The sequence below is a fragment of the Gopherus flavomarginatus genome, chromosome 3 (assembly GCF_025201925.1).
Source record: "Gopherus flavomarginatus isolate rGopFla2 chromosome 3, rGopFla2.mat.asm, whole genome shotgun sequence".
Lineage (NCBI taxonomy): Eukaryota > Metazoa > Chordata > Testudines > Testudinidae > Gopherus > Gopherus flavomarginatus.
The window spans coordinates 106,904,747-106,922,995 of record NC_066619.1 but is presented as its reverse complement, the minus strand read 5'-3'; the positions used below and the strand labels follow the sequence as shown (position 1 = coordinate 106,922,995).

The 18,249-nt window shown below is 38.8% G+C and overlaps 1 protein-coding gene across 6 annotated transcripts in view; it reads left to right on the top strand.

Annotated features, from left to right (window-relative positions):
* Positions 1-18,249, top strand: part of CNTLN (centlein) — a 256,631-nt gene that overhangs the window by 87,080 nt on the left and 151,302 nt on the right. For all 6 annotated transcript variants that reach the window (XM_050944136.1, XM_050944137.1, XM_050944139.1 and 3 more), the window contains one exon: positions 13,045-13,239. In XM_050944136.1, the coding sequence (XP_050800093.1) occupies positions 13,045-13,239 (195 nt within the window). The remainder of the gene's footprint in view (positions 1-13,044; positions 13,240-18,249) is intronic.

Below are 18,249 nucleotides of genomic sequence, written 5' to 3'. Positions count from 1 at the left end.
GTTTAAAGCACCATACTGCACACTTGTATTGGTGCTACTTTGTGATGAAAATAGGGTGACCAGATGTCCCGATTTTATAGGGACAGTCTTGATTTTTGGGTCTTTTTCTTATATAGGTTCTTATTACCCCCCACTCCCTGTCCCGATTTTTCACATTTGCTGTCTGGTCAGCCTAGATGAAAATGTGGTATGTGGAGTAGAAGGTTCTTTTAGGCCAAGTTATACCTACTGAAGGCCCATTGCTTCGATAAGGACTGCATGCTCCAGCATTAAACTAGAATTTAGTGATACATAGGAAAAACTTCTGATTAATTGCAAAGTATAACAGCCAATTTTTACAGTTTGCTTTGCCTATCTTTGTTTCTCTTCCTCTCCCATTCATGGGAAGTGGAAGTTTAAGTTTATAACACCTATTATTAGTTGATTAGTTGGAGAATTCATGTGTAAATTTGATACTGTTGTCAATCTCAAACAATTTTTTTTGCCAAAGTGACACAATTTGAAAATCTATTGCAAAAAAATCCTCTGCAAAACTGTATATATAATATATAACATGATTTCATAGCTTTGGTAAGTACTATGAATGTTGACAGCCACTCAGAGAAATTTCTCTGATAGGTACCATATTGAATTTAAAGCTTTGTGAAGCTTGTTATAAAGTTGTGAAGCTGAGAAAGTAAACAAACTAAACTAAGTGGTGGATATCTAAGTGTATGCTGGGTTATATCGTATCATGGCAGTCACAGGTACAGGGTGTTACTGGATAAGTGTATTGAGCACTAGTCATCATGAATAAAAGTTCTTAGTAATATGAATGGGATACAGGTAAACTTTGGGTGCTCTATATCAAGAGATGGTTGTCCTTTTCACTTGGGTCAGCACTGAAGTGGCCTAGAAAAGTTACAGAGTGGGTTATGTTAGAAATCACCCAGTGCAACATGTGAGCAGTTCTGCTTGCATCTGGCAAGACAGGGTGAGTGACAGCAGTTCCCACTTACAATGATCAAAACCTTTTGCTTTACTTTTTAGGATGTAGTTACTAGATTTTGCTTCATCCTTCTTCCTCTCTCACCCTCCAAATTGCTCTTCTCTCTCCTGTGCCATTCCTCTGCACCTCTGCCATCACTCCTGACTTGTGTCTCACTGACATCAAGCATCTCATTTGAGTGGTTCCTTTGATGAGACACTCCAAAAATTGGTGCAGCTCAGTCTTCAAGGAAAAAATGTTAACGCAGTTACAAATGACAAGGACCTCTTCTGCAGCTATGTCTCAGAGCTGAGGCTAGGTCTATACTAGTAACTTTTCCCGGTATAGTAACGTCTCTGTGAGATAGGAGTGTTTTTTTTTAATGACATTTCTATACTAGCAAAATCCCTAATATAGATAAGGTTATACTAGCATAACTGCTTTTCCTGGTGTAACTTAGTAACTTTGGGGAGTTTGTATAAGCTATGCTGAGAAAAGCACTTTTTTGCCAGTATAAGCTGCACCTTCACTTGGATGGTTTGCCAGTATACCTATCTATAGCTATACTGGCAAATGTCTTGTAGTGTAGACTGAGCCTGAGACTCATATTATTGTCAAGAGGCTGACTGACCCTTCTCAAGCAGTGCCTCTCAGCAGGAGATGAGAAAAGAACAGGCTGCTGCACTGGCCAACAAGCAGCTTGAGAATACAGAGAACAAAGGTGTTGCACTTTTTGGGATCAGTTATTCTTCTTGAGTGCTTGCTCCTGTCGATTCCGTTCTAGGGGTGTGTGCACCCACATGTGCGATCATTGGAGATTTTTGCCTTAACAGTACTTGTAGGGCTGGCTGTCGTGCTCTCTGGAGTGCCATGCTCATACCGCGGTATGTCAGGCACTGCTGGCCCTATGCCCTCTCAGTTCCTTCTTATCGCCCAGGGTGATCAGTTGGAGTGCCTTTCTTGTTTAGCAAGAGCTAGTGGTTTCTCCTTTTGAACTTTGTGCCTTAGGGCCTTTGTACATAGTTTGCATATAGTAGTGTTAAGTAGTTTAAGTGGTAGTTAGGGTCCCAGCGGGACTTTGCCCCTGGCGGGGCATGCCCCGCTCTCCTGGCTTTAAGCCCTGCTCGGATTGCAACAGCCTATGCCTGTGAGTGACCCCCATAGCAGCTTCCTTAAGTGCGGGAGTCGCATGTTAAGGAGCAGTCCTGAAGCTGCAAAAACTTTCAAACCCACACTCAAAAAGAGCAGGACATCTGTCTGAGGGTTCACCTGATGGAGTTCGCTTCCGCCTGGCTTCCGAGCCATCCAGGCAGGTTGCACTTTGGCCTCCGTGTGCAGCGCACTGCCGGCACCCGGCTCCTCCCTGCACCGTTTGCCATCACCAGTGCTGAAGAAGAAGGCCAAGAAGTGCTCCCTGGCACCAAGCAAGAAGGCCCAGGGTCAAAACATTTACTTACCAATCCTTTGTCCAAAGCCTCATGTGATGGACGAGGAGCACAGGCTGCATACCCTGGACGTCAGACGGGTGCTGGCCTTCTACATTGATAGAACAAAGTTGTTCTGTAAATCAACATAGTTGTCCGTTGCTGTCCCTGACAGATTGAAAGGTTGCCCACTGTCAGTCCAGAGAATCTCATCTTGAATCACAGCCTGCATCCACTACTGCTATGAGCTGGAAAAGATGCTCCTGCCGATGATCGTGATGACTCATTCAAGTAGGGCATCAGCCTTCCTGGTGCGGGGGCTGATGGAAGAGATCTGTCATGCTGCCACCTGGTCATCCGTCCACAAGCTCTCATTGCACTATGCACTGAGCCAGCAGTCTCTAGAAGATGCTTCAAGCTGCAAGACTGTGAACGCTGAGCTCACCTCCGTTGATTCTGCTTGTGAGTCACCTAGAATGGAATTGACATGAGCAAGCACTCAAAGATGAAAAAACGGTTACCTGCCTTTTGTAACTGTTGTTCTTCGAGATGTGTTGCTCATGTCCATTCCATTACTCGCCCTCCTGCTGAAGTTGTTGGCAAGAGGGAACTGAAGGGACTTAGGGCTGGGGGTGCCTGATATACTGCTCACCTCGGAGCCGCCCTATATGGTCTTCTACAAAGACAAGGTCCAGCTGTGTCTGCATCCAGTGTTTCTGCCCAAAGTCATTTCTCTGTTTCATACTGGCCAGGACATATACTTACTGGTCTTCTACGTGAAGCCCTATGACTCTGATGAGGAATGCAGGCTTCATACCATGGACATCAGGAGGGTGTTGGCATTCTACATAGATAGAACGAAGCCATTCCATAAGTCAACATAGTTGTTCGTTGTGGTGGTGGACAGCCTGAAAGGTCGTCCGGTATCTACTCAGGGAATCTCATCTTAGTTTACGGCCTGTATCCGTTACTGCTATGAGCTGGCAAAGGTGCTTCTGCCGGTGATTGTGATGGCGCATGCAACAAGAGCACAAGCATCATCATCAGCCTTCCTTGCACAGGTGCCGATCCAAGAAATCTGTTGGGCTGCCACCTGGTCGTCCATCCACATGTTCACATCGCATTATGTTCTGACTCAGCAGGGTTGAAACGATGCTTGCTTTGGCAGAGCTGTTCTGTAAACTGAAAGCAAGACTGTGAACTCTGAACCCACCTCCGTTGATACTGTTTGTGAGTCACCTACAGGAAAATAGACATGAGCAAGCACTCAAAGATGAAAAAATGGTTTCCTACCTTTCCTAACTGTTGTTCTTTGAGATGTGTTGTTCATGTCCATTCCATTACCCGCCCTCCTACTCCTCTGTCGGAGTTGTCAGCAAGAAGGAACTGAGAGGGCGTAGGGCTGGCGGTGCCTGATATACTATGGCGTGAGCGTGGCACTCAAGGGTGTGCCATGGCCAGCCCTATCGTTACCGCTAAGGTAAAAATCTCGGATGACCGCACACACCTAGAATAGAGTGGACATGAGCAACACATCTCAAAGAACAACAGTTACAATAGGCAGGAAACTGTTTTTTCTGTTTAATAATGAATTGATGACCTCTACTCCGCCAAATATTTCAACTCATAGGAATCCCTTAATCCCAGAGGTTTTTTTTAAATGAATATTCTTGGTACATTGGGGAGTGAGGCTGGAATCTTAACTCAGTTAAGCATAGACTATCCCAATTGACACTAACTGGCAAGTAGGCCATTATTTAAACTGCAGAGAAACACAAAAGCCATTTAAACATCATATACCTGGATATCTCCTCTTTTTGTCTTCTCCTTGCAAGCCAAAATCCCAACACCTATGCAGTTAAACTATTAGATCGTTCCTATTTTGAGATCTGATGGATCTTTTAGTGTATGTGACATACTGGGGTGAACACATTTACCTTTTATTTTAGGAAATTGTTCTATTAAATACCTAACATCAATATTTCTGTTACTGCTTTTTAACACCAGCGAGACCAAGCTGGTGTAGTCTGTTTAAAAATTCCAAGATTGTGCTACTTTCTTTGTAATCAGTGAGAGCAATCGTCTTTGGGCTGAATAAATTAAGATAACGCTTAAGATGCCATTGCTATTATTTGGGAAATATTTAAACTGGAGAGATTATAATGGTAGCAAAACAGTTGGTAAGAATTTTTTCACAGGAATTTCAGACTGTTGGACATAAGGGATGCTTTACTGGAGCACTTTCTAAAGTCTAATAAATGTCCTGAAATAGGTTGTTCAATGAGCCATGTGAAGCAACCAAAGGTAACTAAGTGGCCTACAGTTTCTGAGGCAATGTGTACTTACCCTCTTTAAGTCCCAAGATGTACACTCCTATGGAGGTTACAAGAAGCCTTGGTGATCCTAGTAACTTGAAAATAGATGCAGTCCTCTATTTATTCCTTATAGCTCAAAGGCACAGTATTCTAGAAGCACATGCCTTCTGTTTGTCTCCATGGATTAATAATATGCTGGCTGCAAAAGCTAGATAAGGACTTGTCAGCTATTCTATAGACAAATTCACTGAGGAATATTTTTCTACTTTTCCAAATGGCATTGAGCCTATCAGTGTGTACATCCTATGATATACTGTCCCTTACAGCAAGATCAATGACCTCTGTCTGAGTGGTCAGATAACCACTATGTGCTATAGCATAGGCAGTGTGGTTGGCTGATATATTCCAAGTTTATTTTACTAGTCCACCATTTGGGAAGAACTGTTCTTTGCACTGTGCATTAGGAAACAGTTGGTTGAGTCAAAGAAATTACTTATCTGACAAACCAGACATAATGGATAGGCATAAGTCCATCACAAATTCCCTTTTAGGCCTGCTGTAGTGGGACTGTGGCAGGGTGGGAAGACATTTAAAGATCGATGGTCTGTTTTTATCAAGATGTACTGACTTGCTGAAATCAAGTTTAAGATTTGGAATACCTCTTCCCTTCATTCCACACACATGTCCTGCAAAAACTCCTTCAGGTTAGAGGATTTATGAAAAGACATTGATATCTATTTCATATTGTGGCTATAGTTCTAGTTCTCAAGGTAAGGAATATTTTTCTAAAATGTGTTCCATCGGCTTTATTAGTCCCAATTGCTCACGGGACTACATTCCTGTGCTGGATTTAATGGGAGTCTATAGATTTGTCCTCACCAATCATTTCAAACTGGAGAGACTTCAATCAATACTAAGGATAATAAGACAAGAAGAGATTCTGAGCTCCTTAGCCATCTTATCAGGGTTTTCTGAAATTTACAGTTTAAGCCTTTTGTTTTCATAATGCAGAGGTTCCCTTTGGTGCGGTTTTGCTTTTCAGTCTCTTCATTTATTGTACTGACTGTACATCTCATAGATGTCAGTGGCATAGAAGAAGCACTGTTTGCCATCAAATGGGGACCAGGTTTGAATTCTGGAATTGGATCCTAGTCTCTTAAAGCAGCAGAGACCTGGAGCACTGTGAACGGTGATACACATTCCTTCTTAAGAAGAGAGAGTGTTGTTCAACAGCTATACCTCTGACACGGTCAGAAGCTGTATTGGCTTCAAAGAAAGCATAGTGCCATTCTCCCTTGTAATGGATTGATACAAGTTTATATTCCATATATTGTATAAAGGAGGAGGTATGGAATAATGCCTGATCTGTTTGGGGATAAATCTTTAATTCAGGTGGTTTGGCTCATTTTGTGCCCAAAGTACCCTTTGTCCATCATTCTGTTGCCCTGTTGAGTTTGTGGAGATTTGTAGCCTCCTTCAAGCCTAAAAACAAGTAACCAGGCTGTTCTAGATTGGCTCCGAGTTCTGTTTTTCTGCTTGAGCCTCCCATCGTGATTGTCCCAGCTAACCATTATGAAACCCAGTTAATGTAGTTTTAAACAAGAGTATTTTATTGGAAATTTTACAGAAATAGAAATTCAGCAAATATAAATTAAGAATAAAAATTAACGCACCTCGTTGGACATTACAGAGAACATTGTTAGACTAAATGTAGTTACAAAATCTTGCAGTTTGATTTGCCTGACATTGTTTGTTTGTTTTTTGTATAACTGTTTTGACTAATGGTTCTTGCTCTCTGCAGAAGTACATGAATTTTAATCAGAATATCCATTTACAAATTTCAAATGCACATTTGCTCCCTTTAGGAATTGATAGCCCTCTTTCATTCCTTCTTTCACATATGTAATAATCAGCCGACCTTAACAATTCTCCACATATAGTAACATTAATTGGGTTGTCCCTCCCATCTGAGTTTGCAAGATTAATAGCAACTCCTGGTGTTTACTTGCCCTGTACCAAAAGTAAAAATTCAGTTACAAACTCTCAAGAATATTGCAGCATTGTATAAGATCATAGGTTAAATATATGAAAGTCCTGTATCCAGGCACAGCTAGCTATCTTAAAGTACGACCACCAGTGAGTCTCAGAGCTGACTCAAATGACTCAGGGTCCTGGGGCTTATGCTATGGGGCTAAAAATAGCTGTGTAGACTTTTGGGCTCAGACTGGAGCCTATGCTCCAACTCCCACTCCCCCCCACCAGGTTTCTGAGTCCACACTCCAGCCTGAGCCTGAACATGTATGCTGCTATTTTTAGCTCTGTAGTGCAAGCGCGGCTCTGAGATTTGCTGTTGTGGGTCTGGTTTTGCAGTGCGGATGTACCCTCAGAGAGCTTTTGAAAACAGGATCTGCAGGTTAAGTTGGGGCACTTATTGTTCTGACCCTAGATTTCAGGATCTCCTTATATTTTTCATGCTTGAAAAGACCCTAGGCTACAATTTTCAACATGTCTTATTGTAGTAAGTGGCTTGATTTTGAAAATTGCTGAGTGGGATCTGTTGGGTGCTCAGCGTGTTCAAAATCTGATCACTCATTCAGGTGCCTAAATTTGCACCCATGTTTGAAAATCTTGGTCCTAGTGTATATGGCAGTGGAATGGTATTTTATACCACAGGAAGTTATGCCTGATGGAAATTCTATGATGCTGAAGACACAAAGTGCTGGAGGAGAGAAGTGTGTCTGCAAAAAGGGAGAAAAATCACAGGAGCAAGCATATTTAAATATTTCTATGAGGACAGCTACTTAATTTGATCAGATTCAGAACTATAAGTTGTAGACTTCAGTTACCTTTTTTAATGCAGTGAGTCATTGAGTGATAATGCATATGAAAAGGAAGACCAGATCCAATGTGGCATAATACAATATTTTAGAACAGTGGTTCTCAACCCTGGGGATACACAGAGGTCTACCAGGGGATACTCAGCTCATCTAGATCAACGTGGGGATTGCAGGATGGGCTTAGAGGGGCATGAGATTTTGTAAGCAAGTAGTTTTTAAGTGAGATGAAACTTGGGATATGCAAGGCAAATCAGACTCCTGAAAGGAATACAGTAGTCTGGAAAGGTTGAGAAGCACTATTTTAGAACACTGATCTACACAGCTTCAGGTCAGGTATTTCTTGTTCTGACAAGGAATCACCTATTCAAAAGCAGGCTTCTTACCCCTTAAGTTGCTCAACTGGGTTCAGTGGTTCTCAAACTTTTGTACTGGTGACCCCTTTCACATAGCAAGCCTGTGAGTGCAACCCCCCCTTATAAATTAAAACCACTTTTTAAAATAAATGCAGGAGGCAAAGCGGGGTCTGGAGTGGAGGCTGACAACTCGCGATGCCCCATGTAATAACCTCGCGACTCCCTGAGGGGTCCTGACCCCCAGTCTGAGAACCTCTGGTGTAGATACATTCATCTATATTTTTTTATATAGTTCACCATTACTCAGGGGATCTGGATTTCTTGCCCTGAACAGTGCAAAACCAGAGAAGCATTCAGTGTGCTCTTTGAGGAACATCAGTCTTAGTTGTTAATGTAGACAAACTTAAATAACTCGCAATGCAAGCATAACAGGATTAATACATTACTAATGAGTGCAGTACATTAAGCATATTCCATAAACAAAATGATGATAAACCCAGCACAAAATTACCATTTCATCAAGCGAGGTTGTACAAAACTCTGATAAGATCAAGGAATATTGGAGAGCTACACTGCAGACAGAGAAATATTTGACTACTCCTGTTTTGTTTACCTTGCTGGGAGCCTGTTTCTCAGGATAAACTGTCTTAACTGCAAATGACTGTACCGAATTGACTAGGTTCTTCATTCCACCTTCCTATTTGATTTTCTACAAGGAACGAACATCATCCAAAAGATGTTGTAGAATAATAAGAAACAAAATAATATGGGTGAAATACTGGCTCCATTGAAGTGACTGGGAGGTTTTCCATTGACTTAAATGGAATGAAGATGTCATCTTTCTTTATACTGGGCATTAATAAACAGGGCCAAAATATTCCCCTTTAAAATATATGAGGAAGAAAAGTAACCAATGACACATTATTAACATCATCTTTGAAAATATAAAAACAGTGAATCTAATTATGCAGTACTATGGTATGGAAGGATACATTTCTCACCCAACTGGTTATTAGCTTAGACCCTACAGCATGAGGATCGTCTGTTCCAGTAATTTTCTCCTGTGTAAAGAAATAGTTAATCCCACTCTTAAGTCACATCAAAGTCAAATACATTTGTAATTCTTACTAAACTATTTGCCTCAATAATGTCTTGTGGAAGTGAGTCCTACATGTTAAGTTTATGTTGTATAAAAGTGTATTAATGTTCTAAACTTTTTTTAAAATTAATCTGATAGTCTCCTTTTCTAGTCTTATAAGAAAAGGTATACAAGAATGTTCAACTGGCCTTGCCTATATTCATTTTTTTTATATCTCCATCATGCCACCTGTTCTTTTATTCTTTTCCTTTCCAGACAGAATGATCCTATACTTTTAAATCTTTTCATGTATGAAAAGCCTTTGTTTCAGTGACCCTTACTATTTTTTGTTGTCCTTTTCTGAACTCCTCGTTTTTCTGCTTGCATTTGTTTGAGGTGACAGAAACTGAGCATGATGATAGTTCATCAGTTTCTGTGATGATGCCATAATATTTTTTATATTATTTTTTTACCCCTTAATGTAGTCTAACATCGCCCACCCCCTTTTTTTGAACATGAAACAGATTGAGCAGATATCTTTATTGAGTTCTCATCAATGATGTACACCTAGATCTTTTCCCTGAGAAGTTACTATTAATTTATAAACCATCAATGTGTGAGTAATTATAAATTGTTGTTTTCAGTATGCATTAACTTGCTCTTGTCTGTTTAATTTTATCTATTGTGTTGCTAATTACCTAGTTTTGTTAGGTCCTTCTGGAGTTCCCCAAAGGCCTTCCTTGTCTTAACTGACTTAAAATGATTTTGTCATCAACAAATTCTGTCCATAAATTTGATAACACCTAAAGAATTTGAAAATGTTAGAGAGGTATGAATTATCCTAACAAATGCCTTGTTTGTTTCTTTTCATTACATACTCCTCTGCATGTTTTACAATTATATCTTCTAATTATTTTGGAAGACCTACAGTATTAGCTTTAGTATGGTACAGTGGAAATTGCTTCCCCCCCCCAATAAATTACATAATGTGGTTTAAACAACTGTTCAAGAAAGCAGCAAAAGCCAGTTCTGTAGCAAAATTTGTTAAAATAAATATTAGAAAAGTTGCACTGGAAAATTTGTGAATATTTTAATGTAACTGAGACAGAGGAGTGGTGAGCGAAGATGGCCCTTACTACAGGTTTCGTCTCTTTTTGTTAGTAGTTCAGCTACTTCATTCTTCAGTTCCTCATTCCCATTTGGTCCTAGTGATTTATTACAGAGTGGTTTATTTCAAGTTGTTTCATCATTTTTAAAAAATACCTTTATCTAGAGTTCTTTATCTACAGTGCTTTGCTACTTTTAAAGAAAGAATAGCCCTGGAGCATAATAAAGAGGTTCTCAAGCTGTTGTCTATGAAGCACTTGCTTTTGGCATGCATCTGGTCACATGACAGTTGCCCTTCCTCCTTAATTCCAGCTGCTAAATTCGATTACATGCATTCAAAATTACATTAAATATTTCCTTGCTATTCTTTTTTCATGTAAGCAATATTAGCGTCTCTTCAATTTCCTTATCCTCTTTGGTTGCCTCCTTTACCTCGTGGTAATCTAACAAACACACTGGATGAATTCCTGGTTCCATCATCATGAATAGAAGGCTCCCATGGACTTCAGTGGAGCCAGGATTTCACCCATTGATTCTCCCTTGAACTTGCTACTTCTGATGGACATAAATATTTTCTTATTTGGCTCTTTCTTCCTTGCATTCCATCCTTAGTTCTCTTAAAATTCATTTTACATTTTGCATGTTTATTCATTTTTCTGTTTCCCTTTATTGTCCTCTGCAGCTGTACTACCTTCTTTGATCCTGTGTGATCTCAAATATTAAGTTGTCCCCCACTTCAATGTGGCTAAAAAGATGCATCCTCAAAACAGAAAATTCAAAACAAAACAAAGTAATGCCTTTAGAAATATTAAGAAAGCACTCAGTCCACCCACTAGTGTCCATGCCAATCAATGAAAAGATGGACGAGCTACAGTAAGCCATTCCAGTTGGCACGGTAGGCTGGACAAATGAGCTTTCCTTTATGCAGACATAATTTTCTTTCTGAAATTTCCTAGTAGTAAATAAATCACTGTCTAAGTTCTATACTATGAGCTAATAAGTGGGTGGGGCAGAAAAATGTTTGCATAGAACACAACTTACGTGGCAAATGGATGAATTCTGAGGTTGTATGTTTTTCATATGGATTTTCAACAGATTGTGCTGTTTTCTCTAGCTTTCAGTTAAATAATTTTTTAGCAGTATTGGTTGCACAGATAGCTTTCAGAATGTAAACAGACGTGGTATTTGTCTTTTAGGGCCTGATCCTGTCAGTTGCTGAGCACAACCACCAACAATTAACTTCAGTAGGACTGGAGGGTGCTCAGTGCTTCTGCCAATAAACAAAAAGAAAACTGTTGTGTTCTCATTTTAATAGGATGTTACCTTTGAAAATTATAATTATGACCACGTGAGTGGTTTTAATAATAAAAATAGCAAATTGTCATACCAGTATAATCTAGCTAATCAGCTTATCCAGTTATGGCTGGAGATAAGTTTTGTATTTCAGTGTTCTATTCATTTGGAAGGACATTGCCTAGGAATGCAAGTCTGTATAAAGACGAAATCTTTATTTTTCTCTCAAATATTCATGTGATTAGAAAAATAATTGAGAAACTTGCTGCAATCCATAAACTTGGTTAAGATAGTATTTGTATTTCCAAAAAATACATCAGTCTCTATCCAGTAGATAAAAACATTTCAATGTAATATTTCAATTATTTTTAATGGCATTTTGTGAGTCTTAAAAATATCTGGAATTAGAACATGCTTAGGTAAAGTGGTCTGGTCTGTGATCAGTTTTTTGGGCAGGCAATAAATAATTACAGTTTTCCTGACTAGATTTTGTGTGGTCATGGTCTGGACAAAATAATATGAATAGGAATAGATTTTATTGTTTCTAATAGTGCCCATGAAGTGCTAGATGTTTTCCAAACATAATAGAAGACCTGATTTCTTCTCCAAAGATTTGATGCTCTGAAAAGCAAAACCAAACAGACAAAGGGGAAAAGAAAGAGATTCATAAGATATATACAAACGACCATATTAAATAATATAATGTTTTTAGTCACTAAATTATATAAATATTATCTATATACCAATTCAATATAAATATTATTTATAGCTGCCAAAAATCTAGTCATAATCCATTGATTGGTTTCTTTTACATGTCATGGCAGAAATGGGTCTTCTGAAGGGATTTAAATGCAGTGAAGGAAATGGGTTTATGGGTCAGCTCAGAAAGGGCATAAAGCATAGAAAACCAGCATGGAAGAGAAATAGGCAGCCTGGCCTAGAAACTTTTGACAGAGCAGAGCGAAATAGGCAAAAGACATAAATAGGGAAGGCCAAGTTATGCAGTCAGGGATATCCTAGTCTGCTGTGTAGACTTTATTCTTATCTTCAAAATCTAAACTTTATCTTCTTCAGTTAAAAAAAGGAGTTTTTCTATTTCATATTTGCTGCCCCTGTTAATAAGCTCACTTCCAGAGGAAATATTTCATTTAGTAATTTTTTCTGCTATTCCTGATCAGTGAACCGTGTGTGTGTGTGTGTGTGTGTGCGTGCACACGTGTGCGTGCAGGTGCATGTGCATTTGCTTGGTTTTGTATTTATAGAGCTGTTCAAGAATTAAGGTAATACTGCTTTTTAAAAAAAGTTTGTGAATACCGATTTCTGCTCACAATCATCATACAAAGGTATATGGAACTGCTGCAGTTCTAGTGTTAGACCTGTTTGGGTGGAGAAGCAGTTGTTTGAAACACATTACATTGTTGAGTTTCTTAGTTACAAAGATAAAGGATAAAAGGTAAAGGCAGTACATCTGCCAGTATGATGGGAGTATCGGGGTGGAAACAAGCGTGACCAATATTGCAATAAGAATATTGAAGAAAATCATGATCCTGGTGGCTGTATGATTTTGTAAACTAGAAACAGCAATAAACTGTACATAAATTTGTGAATTTAAGTACTTGTTTTCAATGATGGCATTTATTAACCTCATGTTACATTTTCTTTAAAAATAGCTTTACAACGAATTGACTATATGTTTTGAAACTCGGAAAGCAAGTGAGATTCAGCTCCAGCAAAGTCATGCTTCTCTTCAGGGTCAGCTACTGGAAAAAGAACAAAAGATAAAGTGGCTGGAAGAGCAACTACAGCAGGCCCGAGAGGCCTTACATCCAGCACATCAAGATTCTCATCCAAAACATAGGGAACAGGTGAAGTAAATTTTATTTAATAGATTCTAAAGATTGAGTTTCCATACAGTCAATAGCACAGAGGAACCTATAGATGCTTCTACTGATAATAATAGAAGGCATATGCAAGCAGATTACCATTCATATTCTGGAATAAAGACAGAGGAAATCTGCAATCTACTGGCAGGTTTGTGTGAAATTTCTGTTTGTGTCATGAATATTTTGTGGTTGAAAAGTGAGAATTACTGAGTTTTCAGATAAGAAGAATGTGAAATTTCCCGATTTTTGTCAGTGAAAATAAGTAACTGCTGAGCCTGGCATTCTCATTGTTTGTGGCTGTATTACTAAAATTCATTAATGCAATCTGGATCACAACCTCAACATGAGTCAGCAGTGCGATGCTGTTGCAAAAAAGCAAGTTCAGTTTGAGATTGCATTAACAGAGACATAGCATGCAAGTCACAGGAGGTGATAGTACCGCTCTGCTTGGTGCTGGTTAGGCCTCAAGTGAAGTACTGTATCCAGTTTTGGTCACCAATATGTAGGAAGGATGTAGAAACTGAAAAAGATCCAGAGACAAGTGACAAAGATGATCAAAAGGATGGTATTCAAGCCATATGAGCAAAAGCTGAAGGGTCTGGATATGTTTATTTTGAAAAAGAGGAAATTAAGGGGGGCATGATAACAGTCTTCAAATATTTGAAAGGCTGCCATAAAAAAGATGAATGCAGAATGAATTTTCTTATGTGCACCAGTATGGAGGTGATGTGTGGTGGGGGTGGGGTGAAGGGGTTCGAAGTGTGGCAGGCCACTCAGGCTGGGGCAGGGTGTTGGGTTGCAGAAGATGAGGGCTCTGGCTGCAGGTGTGGGCTCTGGGGTGTGGCCAGGAGTGAGGGGTTTGGGGTGCAGGCTGCATCGGAGCTGCAGTGGGGAGAGAGGACTCCCCCTAGCCCTCTCTCGCTACAGCAGCTGGGGCTGAAGGAGGGGTGCCTCTCCCCAGCTGTGGCAGTTCCGGTGGGGCTGGGCTGGGCTGAGGGAGAGGTGCCTCTGTGTGCGGTGCTGGAGAAATAGCACCACCTCCCCAGCCACTTGTCACACATGGCTCTGCTCCCCGCGGCTCCTCCAGCCCAGCAAAGTTCTGGGGAAGGGGCCACCTGCGGGACAGCCCCTACAACACCACGGGCACCTCCAGCTTCATGGGCTGCTGGCCAAGTGGACAACTTTGCCGGTGGATACACGTGCCCCATGGGCCACACAGGGAATCAGCCTTTGCCTCCTTGAGCCCACAAGCTGGCTCACAAGGCTGGGCGCGCTCAGGGGTAAGCCTGGTGGGATGGGGGGCAGCAGTGGGCCTGGGGCAGCATGGCACTCCATCCTGTGGCGCGCAGCGGGATCACGGGGCAGCAGCTCGGGCACCTCCAACTAGCTCGCACTCGCTCATTTAAACTCACCAGATGAGTTGGCTGCAGCACAATGGTTGGAGGGTGCCACTGATTGGCTTGGGGTTTTAATTTCTCTTCACTGCATGTGACCCTGGACGCGGCAGCTCCGTGCCACCATTAGTAGCTTGCTGCACAGCCGCGCAGCTTAGAGGGTACTTAGTAGATGACCATTGTGGTCCCTTCTAATCCTATAATTTTATGGTTCTATTTCTTAACCAGTTCTACTTTTCTATTTATTAAACAACAGAATGAAACAGGACAAAAGCATTCCAAATATTTTTAAAAGCATACACCTATGGGTTTTGGTTATTATTCACTGTCTTGTAATGATAATGTCTGTTTCAATATTACAATGTAAATTTTTAACTCTGAAATGCATTCTCTTTGTAAAACACAAATTTCACTGAACCAAAGTAATCATCTGACTTCTCTTACTTTTTTATTCACGTATGGTGGTTGAGACATTAAAGATAGTATTAAGAGATGATACTTCCATTGAAATGCCATAATTAACAGGCATTTGAATATTTTTATTTATAACTTTGAGATTTGACAAGTGTGTGCATTCTAGTTAATATATAATTCTGTTGAAACTTTTATAACGTTCTCCTATATTCCAATTCTGTGGTTCTTTAAGGCAGTCAGAATAGGAAATACTACTACAATGGTCAAAGTAAAGATCAATACCACTTATTACAAAGAGTGCAGATATGTAACTAAAATTAAATAAAGTTACTATTTAGGAAAGTTGTGTGTGATGTATGTGAAATATAGGGATAAAATATGTTTAAAAACAGTATGAATTCACTGTTATTTTTCTGAAATCCTCTGAGCCTTATTCCCAGAGTGTTACTCCAGTTTTACGCTGGTGTAACATCATTGATTGCAATGATTTTGTTGATTAGATCTATAGATGTGTTAATTTAATTACAATTTTTGGAAGACAAATTGAAGTCAGTGGCAAAACTCCCTTTGACATAATTGAGCCAGGATTTCACCCAATATATTTTAATATTACAGCATAAAAGGGCAAAATTGAAGTTTCATTTTAAGAGTTTTCTAGTTCACATTAATCACAGATTATATTAATAGGGAAGTATCCTAATTTTAAAATATTTTGTTATTTAAATTTGGTTTTGTAATTAGGAATACTTCCCTATTAATCATAGCTAGTAATCATAGCTGAATCGTAACATGGTGTTTTGTAAATTATTAACTTACAAAACTTCAGACAATCAGATTATAGCTTTCATCCAAGCCTTTCAAAATGACAATATGACCATTGATTAGCAAGTATCATATTTTAATTAATTGTGGCTTTTTAATCCTATCATACCTCTGAACATTCTGATGGGTTGGGACTTCTTAATATTATCGTGTATACATAACATCAGAAACCTTATTATCCACTTGTATTATTTATTGTATTATTTACAATAATTTTCTCGGCCATAGATGCGTTATAAATGAAACCATGGTTTCAGAAATGTTCAGAAATGTTCTACATGAATTAGTTTACTTTACAGTCATATTTATACATTTTAGTAATCTGATAACATAGAAAATCTCAAAATGGAATTTTTTAAACCATCAAAGGTTATGGTAGCAAAATGCCTTTTATATAATGAACAGTATGTTGTCATCAAATTATGGTGATCATTTAAAACACTCTAATACAACAGAGTATTGATTCTGGCAACCAAAGCACCATTAATTACTTTTCACTTAAGATCTTGTGTTTTGAGTTAGAAAACTGAAGAAAGAAAAATAGAAGTAAAAGTTGATCAAATTAGTTTACATGAACTATTGGGTAAAAATTACAATCTGTAATGACCGAAAGTAGCAATAACATTTTTCAAATGTTGATCTCCCTCCAACCTGCTGCTGAGTATCAATTTGCTGGAGGTTATTACATTAGATCTGTATTACAGGATTATATGGCTTGTAATTGCTCTTACAACAAAGTTAATTCTGTCTGTATTGAAATGTAATGTAGAAATGATAGTACCTATATTTTTAGTACTAGCAATACTCTTTAATATTTAAGTTAAGACAAGCGCCATCTCTGTAAATAATTTTAATTAGAACAGTGCAGTAATTTTAATGTTTAACATCATTGTTTTAGATTTTGCAACATACTCTTACTAAAATGCTTTGCAGATAATAAAGGTAAGTTATTTGCATACAGGAACATGCCCGTGCTTCTGTCAGGAAGAATCAGCAGTAAATTTTGAGTTTCCAGACATTTTTTTAATTTTAAATGAGTCAAATGACGCTTCAGATGCCCGCAGTGTCTCATTTAAGGAAGGGGAAAGCTCGACTAGTGTTTCTCACAAAGGCCTATATTTTTCTCACTTTTTTATAAAGCAAATGTTTGAATTGGAGAGTTCTAGGGTTACAAGGATAGATTGTAGTATAGCCCATACACTTGTCTTCAGAAGAGTCCTACACTATTTTCTTTTGTATCAAAGTATCTACAGTCATCACTTGTACTGGAACAACAGGACTCTAGTACTTTTCCAGCATAGACCACAGTCACAGGACCCCTGTTTCAGTCTATAACAATTGGGCATTTTACAATGACAACAGGGGACTCCACCCAGGATGCTGAGGCAGTGCTAGCATGTAGACAGAACTCTTCCATAATATTTTTTATCTTTGAAACAATAAAAATAAATGTTGTCCATTTTAAGAATGAACTGCATAACTTTGAAAACTAAGCTATTTTTGGTATAGCGCTTTTCAAGTAAAATCTAAATTCTATTTTGAAGTGTACTCATTGAAGAACTTTTTTTTGAAAAATAGCTTGATTGAATGTAATTGATTTTTATGATGATAATACGCTGACAAATTTTATGTCTATTTTCAACCTAAGCACTGTGAAATGGCCAAGATACTGAATACTGAAAATGTAGGGTTGGAAATAGCAACTCAACTTTAACTACTCTATAGTGGCACTATTCATACCGCTATAATAAAACTTAAGATCGTTTTAGAGATTTTTTTCTTACAATTATTCAAAATTACATTACCCTTACTGAAAACTGAATGGCTTTTAGTGGATTAATTAAACTGTAGCTGGTTTGCCATCTGGGTGCAGCTTGTTTAGCTGCTTTTTCACAGAAAGATTTTTCACGGAATAAAGAGGTATTTTGTTTTGGGGTTTTTTTTGTTAGAAGGCAGCTGCCAGACAGTAATTTCTAAAATACAAATGATATATACTGTATTAATTGATACCGAATTAAATTGGAGTTATGCAAAAGGAACTTTTTGGCCATCTCTCTCTTTCTCTCTTTTTCCCCACTGCATGTTAAAAAACACACAGCCTTTGAAAACATGAATTCTGTTTATAAATGTAGGGAAATATAATTATATTTTAGAGCAAGATCACCCATGGCATTATGCTGGAGTCCGGGGTTTAGGCTAGATGCAGAAAAGAAAAAAAACTGGGGAAGGGGGAATTAACTAAATCTGATTTTTATGGCTCAAGTGGTTTCATTAAATTAGAGTGCTGTGTGCTACTGTTCATTAATGAACTTGTGCCATATTCTTTAACTGTTCTGGTCAATAGCTGATAAAGAAAGGCTTA